Raw genomic sequence first — 8892 nt, forward strand, 5'->3', positions numbered from 1 at the left:
ACTGGCAGATTTGCATAAACGGGATTTGATTGGCTGACGCCTCCGTCGAGGCGTCAAAAGTAGAACATTGCTCTACTTTTGCAGCGAGCACCGCGAGAAAAGCTACGCTTTGCTCCCACAATGCAGTTCGGCGAATCGTGACGTCACCCCATTCAAAGTGAATGGGCAGAAGCGTTGAAGCGGCAACGCACGCCGCCGTGTGTAGGGGCCGTAGTGATGAAAATGGGGGATGTTGGCTTATCTGGCGCCCGCAGCTCACAGCCAAAGTGCGAGTGAGCGAGGGAGAAAGGGAGGGTGCACTGGAACCGGCGCTGTTGTTATTAGCATCTGGTGCTAGCGGCTCTAACGGATAGAAGAAGAAGATGTTTCTACAATGATGTGGAGGGAGAGTCCTCTCCAGTCAGACTGAGAGGCTGTTGACTACAGCTCAGTGAGGTAAAGGACTCTGAGTGTTTAGATAGTTCACTTTAGTCTAAGTTATCTCAGTGGGTCTCAAACGTTTTGATCACAATTTATGTAAACACATATTTCCAAGGCTCTCCTTTATAATTATTGGGATAAAACAGGTTTGAAATCATTCCAATGTAAACTATAGGACAGTAAACCAGACATATCGTTTTAAACTGGAGAGATAAAAAAATATGCATAAACAAAATAGTAAAATAAGATATGAATGAACAACAAACATAAAATACATTACATGTATTTGTTATTGGTTATGTTCACATACTTATTTAATTATTAAGATGTGAACCGATCTTTTTCATATGGGTGTTTATGTACCCCCTAGATCTAGTCTCTAGTCATTCTGCTTAAAGTGCACCAGATTGAAGCATTTTGCTTTAAAATGTTCAAACATTTCTTCCTGGTATGCCTGAGAAGGCAGATATGCTTGTTTTTCTCAACAAGAACGTAATCTTTTTTTTTACCCTGCCCCTCAAAATCGAAAAGTAGAATCAGAATCGTGGAAATTCAAACGATACCCAACCCTACTCATGAATCATGCGTTTAAACACAATAGTCTTTAAGGTCCCTTATAGCACAGTGGTGTTTCTACTCAGTAGAGCTCCTTTAGCAGGAAATACACACATTGCTCTCATAAAATGCAACAGTCTGTGTCATAAGGAGTACTTGATGCTCTGATTTAATGAAGGAAAATTGTCTGTTTCAGTATGGGCGCTACATCCGCGCCTTGCTGCGGCACGAGAAGGGGCTACCCATGATGACGGAGCTGCTCGCCCACGGCAACGACCGCGTGGTCCGTGCCATGTCCGGAGCCCTGCGCAACATGGCCATCGACGCTCGCAACAGAGATCTCCTAGGTGAGACTAGGAGGGAATGAGCTAAAAGCGTCAGTATTTAAGTATATTATCAACATTTTTAACGCTCTTCTCATGCTGCTGTTGTCAGGGAAACACGCGGTGCCTCACCTGGTGGCCAACCTGCCCGGCGGCGGGCAGAGTCAGCCGGTGCGAGCGCTGTCGGAGGAGACGGTGGTGTCGGTGTTGAGCACGCTCCAGGAGGTGCTGGGCTCCAGCCTGGAGTCTGCCAAGACCCTCAGATCCTCGCAGGGGATCGAGAGACTCGTGCTCATCAACAAGGACGGGTAAGGGTTCATGTTTGAGATCGTTCTCTGCCGGGTCACATTCACAACCAGGGTAATTGCCAAGTAGGTTTACACATGGACATTTGATGTAGTGTTTAATGGTGCATACAAACAAATAAGTGCAACAATAATGTGAGAAATTACTATTAAAGAATATAATAATGTGCATTATATCTGAATTTAGGTGTGGAAGAGCTGTGCAATTTTTAAGAGGTGTTTTACAGGTTTTTCTCCAGTTAAACCTGCACCTTTTGAAATGCGTGCATCCATTATGAGTTTAAAAAAAGAAAAGTAATTATTGTTCATAAAAATACTATAATCATAAGAGAAGAAAGGATGGTCTTAGCCTATTTACCTACTTCTATCTGCAGTCCCTCCCTGGGCAGATACACGACTAACAATGAAACTAACAGTGAAAACATTAAACAGTTTTACACTTAAAATTGTAAAACTGATCAAATACAAATAAATACAGTCCATATACAATGTTACAGTTCATTGCAACTAATACCACCATTTGCAGTCAAGGCATGACTGTTTGCTCAATAGCCATTGTGTAGCACCATGGGAACAAGAAAGAAAGTCTGTGCTCGTTTAAAGGTCAGCTGGAAGCATATTCCAATGCTTGATTGTTGTGAATGAGAAGGCCGATTGTGCGAAGTCATTCGGTCAGGGTGCTTTAAGGATTTGTTATCAAACACTTTTTATGAAAAAGCTCACTTGGTTTCAGCGCAGTCTCACTTGAGACCAGCAGGTGATGCAATACTGAAGATTTAAGAGAATCATAGCGTGCAACAATGTTTCAGGTGCTTCTATAGTTAGATTGTTATTGTGAGAATATGTCTCACTCCCTTCCCTCTCCAGGAATCGCTCTGAGCGGGAGGTGCGTGGAGCCGGCCTGGTGCTGCAGACCGTGTGGGGCTACAAGGAGCTGCGGCGCACTTTGGAGAAGGACGGCTGGAAGAAGACGGACTTCATGGTCAACCTCAACCCCCCCAGCAACAACACCAGGGCCAACGGAGGATACGAGGACAGCACCCTGCCGCTCATAGACAAAGGTCAGGAGCCAGAGTGGAAGCAAGTGTCTGATGTCTATTCAGTAAAAGGATTGTTTGTTGAGAAGAATTTGCGTGGCCTCCTCACATTGTTTCTCTAAGCCACTTCAGACACCTTTTAAAATAGACCTTTCCAACTGGTAATCTTTCAAGCTTTTAGCCTGATCCTAATTGGGATGACTTGTCTGGCTTGTGAAGCTGGCTTGATGTTGTCCTTCTGGAGTGAAAATATAACAATTCACAGAGGAAATAGGCCTTTCAGAGGTGAAACAAATCGAAAACTCAAACAAGATGATTCAATTGTCTTTTTTCTATTAAATATATTTTAATCTCAAAGAATCCAACGGTTAAGAACTTTCTCGAGCTTTCACGCTGCCGTAGAGCTCACCTTTCAGACCTAGCGGCCCATGTATTGGGGCTCAGTTACTGTGCGGAGAACCCAGGTTTGAATCCGGCCTGCAAGCGTTTACACATTGCACCCACTCGGTCTCCCCTTTCAACACCGTCACTTTCCAATAAGAGAACACTGTTGTTGCTTCTTCCACACAGTTTGACCATATTGTCTCTTTTTAACAGGCTTCCTCTTCACTTTGTCCCAAAACAAAACTTGCTCTAACAGCATTATTAGTTCATAGTATATTTCATTGTTAATTTAAAGTCAAAAACATAAAGATGACTTATTGTATACTGGTCGAAGTTGAACCGTTGGGGGTTAGATGTAGATCTTTAGATGTAGCTTTGTACTTGACTTCTGAATGACTTTGCACACAGGTCAGATTCTGGTTGATTAAAGACTGATTTAATGAAGATATGGAGTTTGCCGCTTTTGATGTAGGGCATTGAAGAGCTCTAATTCTAGTGTTTCTTTTGGGGAAACACTAGAATTAATCTCCACAGTAATGCTTCACATTTTACAAATGTAACCGATGTTTTAAAAATAATCTGCACTCCATTTCCACGTGCTGCTGATAATAAGTTATTCATATAATATGACAATAGGCTGTTTGCAGACCTTTAGGGAATGAAATGGGAGTTGTAATGGACTCGTTTGTCTCAACCTGCTTATCATAGGACACATTAAAGGGTTTACACTGTGGGGATTTTAAGATAATCCTTAACAGGGTTATCTGTCATTACCTTTATGGAAAAGAAAAATCCCCTTCAAATGTTCAAAAGATCTTTTAAGCTATTTGGCCCTGATTTGTAACGTTACTAAAATCCACCCATCACACAGTGTAAATAATATATTTGCAAAAACTCGCTGGCTCATGTCTGACACTTGAAACTCTTCCAAAACACTCCGACACACTAGGGATGTAACCATACCAAAAACTCACGGTACGATAATATCGCGATAACAAGTCCACGAGAGAGGGAGGGAGAGGGGAAAAGAGAGGATCCGTTTCTCCCGTGTTATTATTCAAAGTTGATGTAAACTTCTGAATAATGTACGTTATCTACTACAAGTAGTTTGTTTGAATGTAATAATTATGTTGTTTGTTGTTTGTGGAATCATTTATTGAAAAATGAATCTGAATTTTTCGATCTGTTACGATTATAAACTGAAGCAATATAAAAATGAGACCCGTGAACTGAGTTTTAAACTGAAGCATATCTGCTCATAGTCCGGTAATTACATGCTAACGGAAACTCTGCTACACAACTATTATTATTATTATTGAAATATGACCGGTAAGTTTCAAATTAGTCCGGTAAAATAAATTCTGCCCGGACATTTGACCGGCGAGAAAAAATCCTAGCGGAAACCCTGTTGTCAATGTCTCTAGGTGTGTAAATGTAGCCCTGTAAATATGATGTCCTTTTGTGTTCTGTTGTTTTATGTTCATGTTGTACCCTACTTGCTGCCATGTTGGACAGGTCTCTCTTGAAAAAGAGATCGATGATCTCAATGGGACCGTCTGGTTAAATAAAGGTTTAAAACAAAAATATATTTTTAAAAAAATTAAAAAAGCGAGGTAGATTGTCAGTCTCACGACGGTATTGGGACATTTATTTACCGCGATATTCGGTATATCGTTGCATCCCTACTACACACTGATCTATCTTTGGCAGGAGATGGTCCGGCTGCTAACACTGGCTCTCTAACTGCTATAACATTTCTCATCTCTTTTTTGTACACACAGGGGGCAAAGGGGACCGGGAAATGATTCCACTGAACGACATGGGACCAGGCAAGTGGGACAATTAAAAAAACACACGCACACAGCTTTATAATAGGCTAACTTGTCAATGTTAGTGATATTTCTGCATTAAAACACCTGTGGTTTAACATATGATTTTCTCCCTCAGATGCCTACTCCACACTGGACCAGAGAGGCAGAAGGAACACTCTGGATAACACACTCGAATCTGCTGACAGAAATGCAGTACAGGTAAAAACCTGGACACAGACACACACACACACACACACATTCTTCTCACTCTTCCCACACACGTTATCCTGCATGACTGCACTTTAAGGGGATAGTTTGGATGTTTTGAAGTAGGGTTATGTGAGGTAGTATCCATATGCAGTGTATATATAAGTATGGAGCAGCAGATTGGGGACCCATCAGCATTCTGGGCACCGAGCTGAAACATTTGGAAATATGAAAGTTGTTAATCATGTGCAACACACACACAACTTTTTAAGGTTTCAGGACAACACACGGACCAATATCCTCACCTCCTGCTAAGAATGTTAGCGTGTGAACGGACGTGCTCTCACACACACCCACAGACAGCATGTCTATGCATGTCTTGTTAAAGCACTGCGTTTTGATCCGTGTGTTTCACACACATTTCTCACCGATGTTCTTTTTTCTCCCCCTGAAACATGACCTTACAATAAACTAACCTTTTTATAACCCTTCTTTCTTTTCTCGTCTGATGACCTTATTTCCCTTTTACTCGTTTTCCCTCTATAACCCTCTCTGTTCACCACCTCCTGTATGTCACCTTTCTCTATCACACACTCCTGCTCTTTCTTGTGTATCTCTCCTTCTCTCTCTCAGGGAGGGATGTATGGGGAGAGGCAGGCCTCTTTGCCTCTAATGGATTCTTACGATGGTTAGGCTTCACCCACTGTCACACTGCATGTCAGCGCATGGTATGTGTGTCCCACCAGCTGCTCCTCTCACGGCATGGCCTAATATCTCAGTGGACTAAGAGCTGTGACTATTTGTGTTAGACAGTGACCAGTGTTGCCAATGAGCTTCCATTGTACTGTTTTTGCTCCCCCTGCTGGTGAAAAGTGTATATTTATTTCTCCTGAGATGTGATGTTATTTATTTCTCTGTGCACAGTTTGTGTGTCTTTGTTCGTCTACCATGTGGTGACTTTGTTGCCAGCAGCCACTTTTGTGCAATGTGTTTTTTTTTTTTAAAGCCTCGTCTGTGAATTCTTTGATTTTTATTTTATTTCTTTCCCGTCTCACATTATGTCTAAATTCCAAACCGACCCATACACAAGCCATCTCAGTGATGGAGTAAACTCCGTCTGTAGTCTCATTTTTTTATGTGGAGGGTGCAAATACAGCGGCATGCTTTGGGACTCACTTCGTAACCATGGTTTGGTATCAGTATAAAAAAAATTGTCGTAAAACTCAAAGAATCTTAAGTGCCATTTCTTTTTAGTCTAGTTTGTAAAATGTGATGATTATGAGCTTCTTGGTTTTTGTTCCTGTAAATATAGAAAAAAGCTATCAGGCAAATGCACACGTCAACCATTTTCTAGACCACACCCAGGCATATATGGTCCCAAGTAAACCCTGAAGTTGTTACATAAAACTAGCTTAGTTTGCACAGTTATTTGTAAATGTTTGCACAAAACTATTTGTACTCATTCGTTCCATAATACGTTGCGGATTAGCTGTTGAAGGGTAAATTACTACCTGTAGGAGAGTTCGATAACCCCCGCTCCCCACAAGTTAGTTTGGAATGGCACTTAATGTGGGGGACACTCTTTGCGAGGGTGTAAGGGTTGGTTATGACCCAACTGCCCAGTTCCAAACCAACCCCTACACCCTTCCATTCCGTGTTGGTGTGGAGAGTCCACCACATTAAGTGATGGTCCAAACCAACACGGGGGAGTGGGTTATCAAGCCCTCCAACAGCGAGTCTGCATCGGCCCTGACTATCCACCTGCACTATCTGATCACATGCAAACAGTGTTTGTGTATGTCAAGAAACATGCTGTCGACAAACAGTTCCATATCAAACATTTATGAGTAAACTGCGCAAAATAAAATACATGTAATACTGTCATCCAGATGATAACTTGAGGGTTACTATAGAAGGTTATTATACCTGTGTCTAGTCTAGAATATGGTAGACTTGTTAGATACTTTATTGATCCCACTTTGGGAAATCATTTTGTTACACAAGCAGCAGTGTGTTCAGACATTGATATACAAATGCTTAAAAAGTGGAATAGAGAATTTGATTGTAACATTTTCTATGGACTGTTGCAAAAACCAAGCAGCTGATAAACATCTGATTTGAAAACAAAAAGAGGTTTACAGAAAAGTAATTGCCACAAGTTTTTGGGAGTTTTATTATATTATAATTTAAAAAAAATTTGGTCCGAGTGGTGCCTATTTGAAAGCGTTATTGTGAAAATGACATTTTTCTGGCGGAGAGAGTGTAGTTGGACCCGAAACTTGCTGCTGTATCTATGCCCTCTAACTGAAAGAAGGGAGCCTCCTTCAGCTCTGAGTGTGACTACAGACGGATTGGGACCCCATAGGGGTAGGTTTAGAATTGACCCTACCTGTCACATGTGATCACCTCTGACCCTTCTTCTCCTCCTGCAGAAAAACTGATAGTGTGCATCACGAGACGACAGCCTCCTCCCACCTACTGCCCTTGCTGAACTGACAAATGGGGGACCACAACACTACAGATGGGACTCAAAGCTCCATCCTTTACACTCAACTCTCCTGTCCCCTCTTCACTCTTTTTGCAGCTCCTCTTCTTTCTCTCTTTCCCTTTTGGTTACATTCCTTTATCGCAGCTTGGAAAACTTACCAGAATCACACGGAGACAAACGGACGTGGATCTACGCTCCCTGTGGAAAACCGGACGAGACACTTTGACCACTTTTGTGCGCCACGAGACCCTTAACTCCAAAACCACTCGATCAGACACCACGGCTACAACACTACATCTCCAAGCTACACTACGACACTACAACTCGCCTGGACAACATTAATTCTCTCTTCAACCAAAGGCAGAGACTGTGGTCAGAACAGGACCCTTTTTGGTGAACTTTTACACAACACTTCAAGGACATGTCTTTTTCTCTCTCTATGATTGTTCAATACTACAAACAAATGTTTTTCTTACCATTGATAACCAATGTTTAATGATCTAATCAGATATGTGTGAAATCTTCTGCTTCTGGTTGTTCCTCTTCTTGCTCTGCTCTGTACCACAGTTAATGCTCATGTGCCAAATGACACTGCTACCGCTGCCAATTCTAAATGCAACAAACCGGCATCTGCTTTGTTTTGTTTGCAGCTTGTGACGTCAACATGATGCATGGGGACTGCTTCGTATTTCTGTATAGGTTTGTGATCTGTAGATGTAAAAGGGTGGAGGTGCCAGTATAAATACAAAAATAGAATTATTCTCCATCTCGTCGGTGTATTCTACGTTTCTGTTAAGTGTAAGCATCTTAACTTTGTGATTCTTGGGAGATATTACAGGATTCCTGGGCAGCATTTCCGTCTGTAAATCTTATGAATGTGTTCAAACAAACAGCATCTCTGTATGTGGGCTAACTGGAGTGCCTCGCTTATCAGGATAGTTCTGATGAGTGAACATGAAATAGGGGAGGGGGGAGGTAACCAAACAAGGTGTCTTTTTCTCAGCAGTTGGGGAATACTGTACATTAAACTCGCCTGTTTTCTATTCTGCAAAAAATAATGGGACAGGATCTTGTTTGTGTGATGTATTTGGAAATGACTTTTTATAAGGTATACAACTCTAATGTACTGCTTCAAAGTCTACCTGGCTTTAACACTACACAACAGTACATGGGAGAAGACACACCCTACATTTCTTACATACAGTTATGTAGAAAAATGCTTAGTGCCGACTGAGATGTAGATAGAGTGGATGATTAAGGGGGGGTGGGGGGGGGTAATGTATGTTTTCTACCTTTCCTCATGTCAATTGAATCACGACAGGATGCCTCATTTTTCTCAAATGTAACACGTTGTCTTCAAGA

The 8892-nt window shown here is 41.8% G+C and overlaps 1 protein-coding gene across 7 annotated transcripts in view; it reads left to right on the forward strand.

Moving 5' to 3' along the window:
• ctnnd1 (catenin (cadherin-associated protein), delta 1) overlaps positions 1 to 8290 on the forward strand; it is a 52664-nt gene extending 44374 nt beyond the window's left edge. For 5 of the 7 annotated variants that reach the window (XM_034085102.2, XM_034084785.2, XM_034084954.2 and 2 more), the window contains 7 exons: positions 1172 to 1322; positions 1411 to 1606; positions 2471 to 2664; positions 4806 to 4853; positions 4972 to 5054; positions 5676 to 5730; positions 7475 to 8290. In XM_034085102.2, coding sequence (XP_033940993.1) covers positions 1172 to 1322; positions 1411 to 1606; positions 2471 to 2664; positions 4806 to 4853; positions 4972 to 5054; positions 5676 to 5730; positions 7475 to 7533 — 786 coding nt within the window. In that variant the 3' untranslated portion in view covers positions 7534 to 8290. Of the gene's footprint in view, positions 1 to 1171; positions 1323 to 1410; positions 1607 to 2470; positions 2665 to 4805; positions 4854 to 4971; positions 5055 to 5675; positions 5771 to 7474 lie in introns of all 7 variants that reach the window. The other 2 variants (XM_071204386.1, XM_034085022.2) reach the window with 2 other exon arrangements.
• Positions 8291 to 8892: the final 602 nt, after the last annotated feature.

The sequence above is a fragment of the Pseudochaenichthys georgianus genome, chromosome 1 (genome assembly GCF_902827115.2).
Source record: "Pseudochaenichthys georgianus chromosome 1, fPseGeo1.2, whole genome shotgun sequence".
Taxonomy (NCBI): domain Eukaryota; kingdom Metazoa; phylum Chordata; class Actinopteri; order Perciformes; family Channichthyidae; genus Pseudochaenichthys; species Pseudochaenichthys georgianus.